This window comes from Gavia stellata, chromosome Z (assembly GCF_030936135.1).
Source record: "Gavia stellata isolate bGavSte3 chromosome Z, bGavSte3.hap2, whole genome shotgun sequence".
In the NCBI taxonomy this organism is placed as follows: Eukaryota; Metazoa; Chordata; class Aves; order Gaviiformes; family Gaviidae; genus Gavia; species Gavia stellata.
The window spans coordinates 38,713,662-38,728,030 of record NC_082637.1 but is presented as its reverse complement, the minus strand read 5'-3'; the positions used below and the strand labels follow the sequence as shown (position 1 = coordinate 38,728,030).

Sequence of the window (14,369 nt, the reverse complement as noted above, 5' to 3'; positions counted from 1 at the left end):
AGAAGCAAGCTGAGTTGTCTGTGTAAACTGGAGTCGATTTTGCAGAGGAATTAAAGAAACTGTGGATGTGTTAGATACTCATCTTGATCGTGTTCCAACGTTTTACCTACATATCAATGACTGTTGCTCTATGCACGCATAACATTTCAGTTAATGCCACCTCAGCTTCCTAAAGGTCTGATGAGATGCTTGTTAGCACTTTGATTGCTTTTTCATACGTTATTGCCCCTACGTTTGTGATTTGGATGTTACATGATCATGGTGGAAAGTAATTACAGAAGGTAGTAATCTTTGGTGTATCCATTAAAATAGTAGTTTCTTCATTTTTACGCAACATTTGGGGGCAGTTTTTACCTTCCAGTAGGATTTTTTGTCAGCAACTGAAGAGAGCAGTGGCTCAGAGGCATATGAGAGGCATAAAATTATCTGAGTATTGATAGACTGTTAACCGCAGGGTTACTGCTGAAGCAAACATATCGTTGCTGTGTCTGATGGTATGTGACAGGGTTTTATGTTACAGTTTGTAATAAATAATTCTGCTTTAAATTCTAAATTTAACCCAGACTGTAAAATGCTTTTTAGAAGCTTCTAATCACATGCTGTTTCACTAATGTTAATAATACCTGTTTGTCCTTTCAAGACGAATGAAGAAAATACTTCCTATGAAGAGTAAAAGTACTTGATTCTGGGAAAACTCTTAAAGCACTTCTAACTTCAAAGCTGGAGAAAAGTATGAAGGAACAATCCATCTGACTCCCTCAGCATCTCACACAGAACACAAAATGGCTCTTCAGAAAAAAACTGTTGCTGGTGTCTTGGAGGAGTGGTGTTTGGAGGAACCACTGTTCAGTTGCAGACGGCACCAGAATGTTAGGAAAAAACTGAGACTGATAAGAATTATAGGGCTTCTTGTCAGTGTAGTGGCCATTAGTATTTTCTCTCTTTCAGTTGGTGCCTTTTTCAAGATGGAACCACATAGCATGGCGTTGGCCAGCAGCCTAGATAGCCAAAAGCTGGTGCGTGGGCACCAAAGAACTCTGTTGGATTTCACAGAACAGAATGAAAACGTCAGTCCAGACCAGCACGCTTCTATGAAATATGGAGCTGAGCACGACAATGCAACAGGTGATGATGCCAAGGGAGAATACCCTGAGGACCTTTTCTCTCTTGAGGAGAGGCGAAAGGGAGCAGTCATCCTCCATGTAATTGGAATGATTTACATGTTTATAGCCTTAGCCATAGTCTGCGATGAATTCTTTGTTCCTTCCTTGACTGTCATCACTGAAAAACTGACCATATCTGATGATGTGGCAGGGGCAACCTTCATGGCTGCTGGTGGGTCAGCCCCAGAACTCTTCACTTCTTTAATAGGAGTGTTTATATCCCACAGCAATGTCGGCATTGGTACAATAGTGGGATCTGCCGTGTTCAATATCCTATTTGTTATTGGAATGTGTGCTTTATTTTCTAGAGAGATCTTGAACCTTACTTGGTGGCCACTGTTTCGAGATGTGTCCTTTTACATCATTGACTTGATCTTGCTGATCATCTTTTTTCTGGATAATTTGATCATGTGGTGGGAAAGCTTAACACTCCTGACAGCATATTTTTGCTATGTGACTTTCATGAAGTTCAATGTTCAAGTAGAAGAATGGGTGAAGAAATTTTTAAACAGGAACAAGGTTGAGAAGGTAACAACAGCAGACGCTGAAGGAAAGGTTGGTCAATTTTTAATCAGCATATATGTAATAATGTCCTTGTAAGTGCTGAGCCCTTCTATATCATAAGGATACTAATATAGTACAGTAAGCAATATAAAAAAGTTCCATGTTTTGCTAAAAGGTCTTTTTGTTTAATCAGTCGAATAGGTTTGAAAATATATAACATGAGGTAGCCTTCTAGTAAATCAATAGCTTTTAGCTCTAGAATGATCCTAATTACAAGAAAGCAAGAAACAATGCCAGCAAAAAGATTTAAACCTTTACTTAGCATTTTGGCACATTGATGAGGTCTGAGCTATAGCTACTATTTTTTGCCCTAAGCTTTTGGATTAAGCAGTAACAATATCTGGGGAGGATCTTCTGACAAAATTTGGCTTTTTAAAGACTTCTAATGCACTTTTTTCCTCAAAAAAAGCAAATCACTCAGAACAGTGTACAAAGGTATTTTTATACATGGTTATCATCTACTGAGGCTGATATACAGTACTAATTTCCAGTTGTAATTAGTGGCAATTATATGAAAAAATCTCTGGAAAAACGGTGACCACAATGGCAAAAGGCAGAGGTCCTCTGTTTAAGCAGGATGGTTTCCCATTCACAGTATTTGCAACTAAACAAACTAATTTTTGGCCTAATACCTGGCCACAAGTAGAGAAGGGAATTTATGCACAGAGGGCTCAGTTGGTCTTCAGCAATTATTATCATCTTTTAAACAGCTCTCTTCTTAAAGCAGGTTATATTTAAGGGACTTATGAAGCTGAACCCATAAATACTTACGTATGTAGCAGTATCACAGAATCACTATGGTTGGAAAAGACCTGTAAGATCATCAAGTCCAACCATCAAGCAACAAACACCACCATGCCCATTAAACCATGTCCCACAACACCTCATCCACACATACCTTGAACACCTCTGGTGATGGTGACTCCACCACTTCCCTGGGCAGCCTATTCCAATGTCAATGCTCGGGGCAGCAGGCGAATCCCCTCCCAGCCTCCCTCACCTTCCCAGCTGCCCCTACACAACAGTATGTTAATTGGATGTTTAATACTAAAATTGAAGTGCCTGGTTTTATATGACAATAGGGTTATTCATCAGATAAGGTTTTACTATCCAGTAATTATTCAGAGTATCAGGGAACTGTTCACTGTTTTGTTTTGTTTGTTTAACAGCCCTGTATCAGTAGTTCAGAAGAGACACAATTGACTGATATAGGTGTACAGGCGTATAAACAGGAGGATAGAGAGATGGAGCACATGTAACTATAGAGAGGGTCTACCTGCCTGCAACTCATAGATAACGGATGGTTCTGCTTATATGCCTAACTTTGAAGAGGTAGATTGGTATTTTAGCAGTACGGACAGGTGCTTTCAGTTTTAGAACAAGCCACAAAAAAGTCCACCAAAAATAAAACCAGAAAATTCTCATATTTTTGATTTTTCTAACCAAGTTTAGCACCTATATACTTACTTGTACTTTTGTATTTTCCTTTTGTTCCATTCCTTTTCCAAAATCAGCATGCTTATCTTCATCTTTCTCAGAATGCGTAATTGGGATTTTGTAAGTAAATTGAAACAAGCGTTAACACCAATAAAGTATTTGCCCTAATGAATGAAGGGCATCTTTAACTATGTTAGTTGCTTTCTAAATAATGTACTATTTCACAGTGCATTGTAAGTACTTTGGCAGTTTGTGTTAAATGTGTGTGATGGTAGGAAGATACTATGGTATATGAAGCAACTCTTTAATGCACCTTCATCTGTCCATAAACTGGATTTGAAGGAGAGGTGAATCTATAACTGGTCTTAAACAATAGTCAATATGAAAAGCAACTGCCTTGGGTTGTCCATGCTATAGGGTGGGGTAAAGTAGCTATAAACCATGGTAAGCGCTCAATTATTTTCAACTGGATAGAAGAATAAATCATTTGCGAGCCATATTGAACATAATAAATGTTTAAAGTACTCTAGATGGACTTGATTTTAGAAAGATACCTTTAGAAGCACTCATTTATTGTTTGATACATTAATTACTTTTTCTCAGAGTTTATTCATATTATAGGTGCCCAGTATTCAGATAGGGATGAAAAAAACAGAAAATTGGCTACTTCTCCTAGAAACATCAACTTTGCATCATATGTTTCATGGAGATATTTTTCATGAATTAACTTGAAGTTAATTAAAATTATATCATTGAGGGGTAGAGGGGGGTGAAGGAGATGCTCTAACTTTGTTGCAATTTAGCTAATGCATATTTTCTGCTTCCTGGGGAAAATAGCTTCTGAAGGTATCAGGCCATGTATTTCTTCTATGACCTATGCTTTAAAGACAGGTTTTGAATATTCAGCTAGCACTTTGAAATTATAACTCATTATGAATTATTTTACTGCTTAGCTGAACAGTATTTAGCAGGATGAATGAACTGATTTTCTGATAGCAAGGATGTCACAGATTATGTTCTTTGGAAGGAATCTCACTGAAGTTATGTGTTCATTTATTTACTGTTATTAGATAATTGGTTTTGTTGTTTTTTAGATAAATTTAAAAAAAAAGAAAAATGAAAAACTATGACATATAGTCCCAAGCCTGATAGAAATGCCTAGGATTTTCAGCTTGAAAGTTATTGCCTAAAGCAAAGGGTAAAATGTTTTTGTTGTCTGAGATCTGGTGCCTAGTAGTAAGTGCAATGCACATGGGTGCTTATTTCCTAACCAGTGGGGATTGTAAGTGTTGCAGAAGTGATAATCTTGGCTTTTGGTGGTGAACGATGCTTCATTTCAACAATGTTAGCTGTTAGCCTAGATTGCTTCCAGTCATCAAGAATGTGCTATGTCAATGCAAAATAAAATTGTATATAATTGAATTAGTATATCAAATGCAGAATTTGTGATCTCGTTTTTTTCTAATGGAAACTTTTTCACTCTTTTTTTTCCCCCCCCATTATGGCAGAGAATTGCTAGGCAGCTCTCTGGAATTGGTGGGTTAGAGTGTCTTGAAAGAACTTTATTTCACGAGTGTGTAGAAAGTTCTTTTTCCTCTAACCAATAGTCCTTCTGCCTATCTGTTGTTGGTTCTGCTGTTGCCAAACTGGCAAGTGTTCTGCTAAAAAAATGTGCCTCTGGTATTTATCTTTAAGACTTTGTGTTGTAATCTGAAAGCAGCTCAACAAAGTTGAGAGGTCTAAATAAGGCATCATAAAGCTGGACAGTTGAAGGGTTAGGTGGCTTATTAGCAAACAAGTATCAAAGAGTAAAAATCTGATCAGATTAAAAACCTCTTGAGATACTAAAATGGTTTTTTAATGTTAATTTCAGTACTTCTATTATCAGTCATCTTGAAAGGTTGAAGAAAGTTTTACATTTTCAAGAAGGACAGTATTTCCCATGAGAAAAAGGTCTCGGGTACAAAATTATTTTTCTGCTTAGCTGTCATTTGCTCTAGATGTATTCATTGTGTTGCTAGAATGCGTAGCTATCTCTAGATGTCTTTTAGATTCCTTTCTCTCTTCCCTGTTCTTAAGAATTAAAGCACTTTTTTGTACTAGAAAACTGTGACTATTCAAACTTCACTACTTTTTCTGATCTCATTTTCTTTAGTGTGTCAGTTACTTGCACAAATGCAGATACAGACAGAGTACTTGATATGAATTTCATTGTGCTCACTATTTTTCTTCACAAACTTTCAAACAAATACAGTCTGGGTTCTTAAAGGGAATAGGTTGAGAAAATCTGATAACTTGAATTTTGGCAACAATTTGGTGACACTGATGAGAACAGACTACAAGCATTTAGAGTTCATGTGGTGCATTGGTGAAGTCCTGTTTGAACTGTGGATGGTCTCATGCCCTGTCTCACCCTCAAGGAAGCCTGATGGCAGTCTGATACTAATGAACTCCAGAGATCACTGTGACAAGGATGGAAAGAACGAGGAAAGGTGAAAAAGCAAGACAGCATGAAAAGACAGAATAAAAACCAGATGACTAAGTTCTACAATGTAGGGTGGCATATGGCATCTGCAGATCAAAATGGGTTCCTGACAAGTGACACCGAGCCCTGTGAGCTTCCCTGAATGTGCCCTACAGTAGGTAGCGTGATCCCACCACCAGATACTGACAAAAGTCCCTTCCAGCCTAACTTATTCTGTGGCTTGATTTTTAGGTTTTATGTAGTTATCCTGCAAAGAACAGATGATTTTTTAGGACTGAGGAGGAAACTTTGATATTAATTCTACGTCTTCCTCAGCTGAGTGAAGATGTTTAAAAACAGAAGCTTGAAATAGAGTATAATGGACAGGAAGAGGAAAATGGGAAAAGCTGATGTTCAATGTTCTTAAAAATAAGACTTTTTTGACTTTCTGCTAAGGTTTCAGTCTTTTCTTCACAGTCTGTACTGGTGACGGCATGTTGAATATGTTAGATCACGATAAAACATCATGTGAAATTTCATTCAGTTTTTAAGTACTTTTCATTTATGTAGCATGGACATCATTGCAGAAATACTTCAATCTGATCACTCAGTAAATAACTCAAAACAGTTCTGTTTGGCAACTAGGAGAACGGAATGTGGGTGGCACAGGGATATTATGCATCTGTTTCACTGACAGTACCATTTTAGATAAATAGCTTATGGTATATACAAGACAGTTACAGTTTTTCTACATTTGCAGAGAACTGCATTTGGAAAATGAGCTATTTTTACCAACACTTGGACATTATTTTATTACCAATTTTATTGTCTTAAGAAACTTGAATAGCTTGTGTGTGATATTTTACGATCTACACTCATCTCAAGTGTTCCCACATTGTATTTAATGGTAGTATTTGCATTCTAAAGGAAAGGTTGTTAACAGTATTTTTAGGTACTTCTCTACTTGGTGGCTGTATTAACACTCCACATGCGCAGTCACTGTTATAATGTATCATCTAACGTGTTTGTTTACCTGCATGCGTACAGGAAAAACTGGAATCTGCAAAAGGTTTGAGTTTGTCGTTGGTTTGAACTCCTAAACAATTCTTTTTCAAGTCGTCTTAATGTTGACTCCACAGACGCAGTAACTGTAACTGTATCTGTAGAATAGCCTTTCTTCTCTCACCAGCACTAAAAGATATTTTAAAGCATTGTTTCATAGTTCATATGGAGATTGGAGTCTTATTCTACAGACATTTCACAGTTGGTCTACTTGTGCAAGTGTGTGTGTGGATATAGAGCTATGAGTATCTGGATCTTGCATACCAATGTATGCAAGATGGTTGCATTTTAAGTATGTGTTTGGAACATGAGCATCATCACTGTCCTTGTACCATGTTTTGTTTTGATGAAGGCCTGGTATAGTGTTATGTTTTATCTGCTGTTATTATCTCAAAAACTTCCGAGTTACTTCTGTGTTAACTTAATGCTACTCCAGTAGCAGTAACTGTTAGTTAAATTGCCTTGCGTATTTAGCATTGTTGATTCAATTTAGGGCTATTACTGACATACCCAAAGGCTGATACTTTATATATGCAACCATTAGTACAGTGAAATGGATACTATTCTCAGTTTATTTCAGCACCTCTCAGTAATTTATTGACTGCAAAGCAATGATCACAGTGGTTTTCAACACTGGAGTCTCTTGGTTTTGTATGTATGTACCCTGGTAATGAGCAGAAAATGACAGCATGGAAATGCAGTGTAGATTAAATGCTCTTAAATTATGGCCTTCCACTAAGATTCACTAAGCAATCCTTGCTAATTGTGCTGGGAAAAGGAAGTCTAACACTGTGCTACTTTTAATTAACAGCAATGGGACAGCATATCCATCAATATATTTAAAAATAAAAAGCATATGTAATTAAAAAGAAGTCATATGATACTTCTTAGAGGCTGCACAAAACCAGCTGTGTTGGCAAATGTTCACCATGCTTTATTTCAGGAGAACTCCAGACATGATTCATTGTGCTAGAAGCTGTACAAAGAGAGGAATATGCAGTCCCAAAGTCTGGAGATTTCATAAATGAAGTCTTCTGTTACCTCAGTTTTGGGTACTTTGTTCCGGATCCTCAACAGGATGTGGGAACTACAGGAGGCTGTAGATGGAATTTCAATCCCCAAATCAGTATACCAGACCTCAAAATATCTGCCTGCTTGGGGGTACTTAAACTCTGAAGGAGCTTCACTTTTAAACAGAGGAGATCTTCACATGCCATAGTTTTGCTTCCAGGCTTGTCAGAAATGATAGACCCAGGTGGAGCAGCATGGTACTGCTTTTCCATCCAACCCATATTCCTCTACTTTTTTCCCTAAGCTAGTTCTCCAGATTTACCTCCCAGACTAATATTTAACAAAATCCAGTGGCTTTTACAAGCACTTCAGATTCTGGTGGTGAGAGTGCTCAACTTTTATGCAATTATATACAGATCTCCCACATTCACTGCTCACTTTATGTGGTGCCCCGCTCATCATATATAAGTTTTGGGTGGCAAGGCACAGCTGACTCCCCTACTTTTTCTGGCCTTGTTTTAAAAAGCAATAGTGAGCCTTCCACACCATGTTTTTGAAGGGCGGGTGTAGGTACCTATCTTTTCTAAGTGTGGGATGTGGGTGGCAGAAGCTGCCCTAGGGCGGTGCTTGTGCAGCGTCGAGGGTGCCGCAGTACAGTGATATTTTGGGCACTGTCTTTAGGGTGGCTTTCGCCTTTTTGAGTGGTGGCACTCCCTAGGCAGCCAGCAGTACACCGCCAGGGCCACATGCCAAAAAATTAGGTTTGATGAAGTGCTTCTGCCCTGTTAAATGATCTGGGGTTTTGTTGGTTTTATTAGCAGGAGTCAGTTTTCCACTGCCAACTGTAGAGGTGAGAAAACAGCCCCTTTTGGGTCCTTTCTCCTTCTGAAATTGTTTCCAAGTATTCAGGCATTTTGCTTTTGTAAATGTAGAATGAGATTATCATTAATTTGAATTTGTTACTGCATAACGGATAGTATGTTCATACTGAAGAAAGTCCTATAACAAAAGTGATGTAGAAGTGGAAAAGTGTAATGGTGAGGATAGTTCTTAAAAATAAGGTATGTGCCCACGCTCATCCGGTGTTTGTTGAAAGCCAGGCTTTTTAACCATAGAAATTAGCGACCTTCTGTGCAGAAAGCTTTTGGAAGGACTAAACCTAAAGTGGATGGTCTGGGCTCCTATTCTCCGTTGCATGTGGTTGGACGTTTGTATATTTTATGAAGATAGTGTAAGGCAACGTGGGATTTGGACATTTATTAACCTTTTACCCCTTAGGTACAGACAACAAACATAAAAAATCAGTAAGTGCTTTCTGGTAGACAGCAATCAATACAGTACCAGTATTTCATAATTAAAATAGCTTGCCTTGGTCCTTTCGACCAAAATTCAAAACCTCATTTTAGTCAGCAAAGCAAAGAAATACAGAGACAAAGGAAGTCTGAAAGTTTACACTTTAAAAGATCTATGTGGGATGAATGTGTATTAAAAATGTTTTATACATGAGGTATAGAACAGATGGGAAGATGTATTAGAGATGATTATAAGTAAACAGCTGTAATACCTATAACAGTTGATTAAGACATCTCTTATCTATTTAGCAACCTTTTTTGCTATTTATAAAATAAACTTTAATATAAAGAATAAGACTTCTTAATTTCTCCCCAGTCATCTACAATTTTTGCCTAACCTGCAAGCTATCACTAGTGCGGTGTTACTAATTCTTTAGAATAAAGAATGGTGTTTCTTTCACCTTAACCTCAAGTAGCCATATTCCACTGTATTTCAGCTGGCTCGTATTTAAATATAATTTTTTATTATTTAACTTAATGGCTGGTTCCATTAATCTCTGCAGCAGTAAGCGTACTATTGGCATAACCTAGAGATTCAAATTCTTTTTTGGCACTGGTAGCTTTTTCAGAAGCTGAAACGACAAGATAGAGCAAAATCAGATAATGGTAATGAATTTGTCATGCATAGATTAGTTGTTACGCATCATAAGGTGAGATACAGGTGGTTTAGAAAAAGAAAGGTGACTGGTTTTGTGATTTTTAATCCAAAACCCCTCATTATGTACTTATCTTGAAAATCACTATCTTCCTTTATCAGTACAAACCAAATACCTTAGTAATACTTCGCTGTGCATTTCAAAATTCTGAAAATTTGGCCTGTTAATGAGAACTCCTTCTATAGAATGCTCTTGACTCAGTATTGTTCTGTTTTAACACAGACACAAATGTTTTAACTATTACTGATTTTCATACCAAAGTACCGAGAAGATAAGCAGGTTTCCATCACACTAGGTGATACAACTGTATGAAATCACAGTTCCTCCCCTCAGTAGCTCATGGTGGAAAAAGATAAATGCCATTCAAAGTACCTTGTAACAATAATATGATTTGTCATGTATATAATTTTATGTACACTGATATATGCTTACCCTTCTATATAGTTAGCATGCCATCAGTCTTTTCCTCATCATCCGAGCTGGCACTGAGTTGCTGATCATTTATTACACATAGATGTCCAGGAGGCAATTTAAAGAAATAGTTTATTTCTCTGTATGATCTAGTAATAGATCTTTGCAAGTATCAGTCAATGATGTATCTAGTAGAAGGCAGCATCTTTTGTATACTAGGACCTAAGTGAAAATAGTAGTGTTGGTGCTCTATTTTACTTTTTGGGAAAACAGTCAAATCAGATGTTTTGGGTTTAGCTTGCTTTTGTTGTAAATTTGTGTGTGTGAAATTCTTGCAGTTGTATTGTTAAGCACAGGTCACTGTGGCAGGCAAACTGAAAATCCTGTTATAGCAGCCGTAAGGCATACTTTTGGCAAACCAATTACATCTGACAACAAATGTATTGTACTACATTACCATATATTTCATTATTTTGCAGGCAATACCTGCAACTTTGGGGAAATACAGTTGCTATTTGCTGTCATTGGTGGTTTGTTGGCTTACATGTGTTCCTATCTGAAGAGAGGAAATTAAAAAAATGCAGTCTTGGAAAAACAGCCATTGCCTTGCTGGCAGTAGAATTGAGCCTCATGGCGTGGGAGGGCAATGAGAGTTTTAAGTGTTGATCATGTAGTTGTTTCTACAGTAGGTGGAGGGTTCAGAGCTCACTTTGCCTCCAAGGCAGCTTTATCTAGTGGTATAACTACCTTAGTCAACAGTGGCTCACTTTGGGTAATTTTACTGTCCCTGGCAGATACAATTTTATCAGGGCAGTTCAGAGTAGTTACTGCCCAGTTACTGTGTTTTGCATTATTCCATTACTAGTCCACTGTCCTCCGTATCACTGAAGTTGTATTCTTTTAAGTGAATAGCCATAAATAGCAATGATCTTGGATGGCTTCTTTTAAGGTGAGTGTGTAAGAATAGGCTTAAAGGTGTGAGTGCAATGATATTAACACCGCTATGAAGTGCCACACTTAAGGGATTAATAGATTGGTGCAAAATAATTTCTTGTTCAAGGAAAAATAAAGATAGCAGGGAATTTGTACTGCACACTACACTGACAAATTAATCATAAATTTTCCTCAGGAATTAATCCTGCTTTATCACCTCTTAACTGCTTACCACTGGAAGTCTAGTCTAAAGTCAGTGGTAATACCAGTGACATTTATTACATAACCAGCTAGTGTAAACTTTTCACCCTCTCACATCACTGTAAAACAGCTCTGGTGGATATAGAGCACTAAGGAAAAGGCACATCTGCTGTCACAGGCTGTGTTTGGTGACCTTCAGAGTACTGTTTGAGATCTGCCCAGTTATGTAGGCTTTTGCCCGAGGGAAAAGGTTGAAGTTTGTGGCGTTTGTAACACTAGAGGATGAGGGCCTCTTTTGAGATTAATCAGATGTTAATTTTGTTGTTTAATTTGTCAAATTAAAACCTTTTAATCAAATTTCAAATTAATTTCAATTAATCAAATAGCTTTTATCAAATTACTAATTAAATCCCTTTTATTGCCATCAGGCACAATCACCAAGTTATCATTTAGCTATATTTTGTGGCAATCGTATGTTTGAGTAGAAAAAACCATAGATTTTTGGAAATCCAGAAATTGCTTTGTCCAGGAGTAGTTAGAAATAGTTCATATTACGAAGTTACTTACACATTTTTAAAGCAGTCATCTGAAGTAATTTGAAAGCATCATGCTGTCTAGCAGCTATTTTTTGTTTCTGCGTAATTTTATTGCTATTTAAATATTCCTATTTTTCTGCTTTATTCTTAATATTCATTGTGTTTATTTGCTACACTTCGCTATAATTTGGAATGTTTCTGGATGGAGTCATACCCTGTTTGAAGGCTCCATCTTGCCTGGATTTTTAGATGTTGCAGTGATACAAATAATTATGAAATACTCTGCAAAGTTTGGATTAAGAAGTGATTATTACTTCTTCTCTATATTGAAAACCATGAAAAACAGTTAAGTTCTCCAGTTCAGAATGAGTTTCTGACAGTATGTATCTTTGACACAGGTACAGCAATGTTAGTTTCTCTTCAGAAGTCACAGACAGAATACCCGAGTCTCCTCTCACTCAAAGCCAACAGCAAAATTACTCTAAAATTTAGTCAGAGAATGATCATGGACTAAATTTTGGAGGAATATTGCCATTGGTTTTTGTGTTCAGTTTCTGAGATAAAATAGCTACTTGCTGCCACTCAGGATCCTACTCTGCTTGTTATAATGAAGTGATTTTGTAAACTTTTAATTGTCTCGTTCTTAGTCTGTACTGGAACCAGTTACCATTTGTGTCTGTGTGTATAGGCACACCTATATATACATGTGCACGCTTGCACACATAATCATGAGTCTGAAAGATGCCATGCAGGCCACATAAAAGGTCAATGAGATAAAGTGCAGATCCATGGGATGGTAATTTGCATGCTTCCTACATAATTTAACCTGTCCTCTGCCTAGTACCCATTTCCATAAGACTTACTCAAATATTTAAAATTTCTGAGCAGCCCATTTCACATAGGTTTTTTCCAGATTAGCTGTTCAGACAAATATGTCTGTGTTTTCTCCTTAAATCTGGATTCCTTCCAAGCAACAAATCACTCCTGCCTGAGGCTGAGGACATGACGTACTGAGCTATTGACATATTTTATTATACCTTAATATATCATATTAGTAATTCCTGCTATCCAGTGCCTCTAGAGGGATGGGAACAGGAGGTCTGCATCACTAGAGAGGGATGATTTCTTGCTTTCCAGTGAGGTAATCAGGACTTGATTCTATCATGGGAATGGCCCAGGGCACTATTCTTTACTACATGACATTTCATGCAGAGAAAAGGCCACTTCTTATTCAGAGGAAAGGCCAACAGCTGGAATTACAGTAACTAAAATTTGTTACATAAGCAAGAAACTGTGCAGCAAGGTGGGACATGAATTTAAGTATTACTTTCTTCACTTAAAGTATCTATGCAGAAAGCATACGTCTTCTTAAGCAAAGGAATAGAAAAGTGGCCAGACCCATTCCCTAATTATTTGCAAATATATTAGTACTTGCATTTGGGAATATATTAGTAATTATTTGCAAATATCAATATTGAAAATCAGTATTTTAAAATTCTCTCTGGGTGTGTGTATATATATATAGTATAGTATTCAATATAGTATTGAAATGACTTATTGAATTATTTGGATAACTTCCTTTGTCCATTGTTTGCTTGCAAGCAATTCCGTAAGGGTATTCAGAATGTAATAGATTGTATATATATTTAGCATCCAAAAAAATGCAACCTCTTCTTTCATGTTAAGGGCCATGGGAAATAAATGTTGGTTTATAATCTCACATGGGGACATGCCTAACGAAATACAGACTCTCCTCTTAAAATAACAGCAACAGGCTCAGTAACAGGCATGGACTGAATTGCAAACTCATGCCTCAGTTTTGGATTTAAGGGTCAAGATGTGGTTCTCTCATTCATTTAATCTTCTTAGAAACCTGTGACATTCAAGCCTTATAGAACATTGTACAGTGTGCTGTAGGAAGGTTTATTTCTGCTTGGTTGATTGGATTACTGTGTGCAAGAAAAACATTGGTCAGCATATTGATGGCAAAAAGGTCTTGAGGCAAGGCAGAACATGTGCAGTCTGAGAGAAAGGTGGTAGACACAGCAGTGATGAGGCTTGATGGAAACTGGCAAACAAACCAGATACCATATATGAGGCTCTCATTTAGTGGCATGCTATTTTTGAAGCATTTTGATAAGCATGATCTTGTTAGCAGCCATTTTTGCCAAAGTTTTAAATGTTAGTAGATTTCTTGCTTAAGAATTCGTCCCATCATTAACATTATTGTCCCTCCTTAAAAAAATATTAGGAGGAATAATAGGGGAAAAAGTGAAATTAGACTTCAACAAACCTGTTGTTGTAAATTTTTATAATTCCAAGAATTATTTGCTTCTTTTTTTCTGTGTGGGAAAGGACTACACTGAATATAAGGTAGGTTTGCAGTTGATGGCAAGTTTTGCTGTTGATTTTGATGAAAGTGAAATTAAGCCCAAAAGTCAGGACATTGAGAATTATGATCTTGCTGCTTCTCTGGTCTCTCTGTGCCACTGTATAATTCCAAGCCCCTGAGCTGCTCTCCTTCCGTATTAAATCACCCCTACCAAACAAACAAAGCAAATTTTTTTGTGACTCGGAGC

The 14,369-nt window shown here is 37.1% G+C and overlaps 1 protein-coding gene across 1 annotated transcript in view; it reads left to right on the top strand.

Moving 5' to 3' along the window:
* Window positions 1–782: 782 nt before the first annotated feature.
* The window catches only part of SLC24A2 (solute carrier family 24 member 2), a 106,374-nt gene continuing 92,787 nt past the window's right edge, over window positions 783–14,369 (top strand). Inside the window, exon 1 of the mRNA XM_059833906.1 lies at window positions 783–1,718. Coding sequence (XP_059689889.1) covers window positions 783–1,718 — 936 coding nt within the window. The remainder of the gene's footprint in view (window positions 1,719–14,369) is intronic.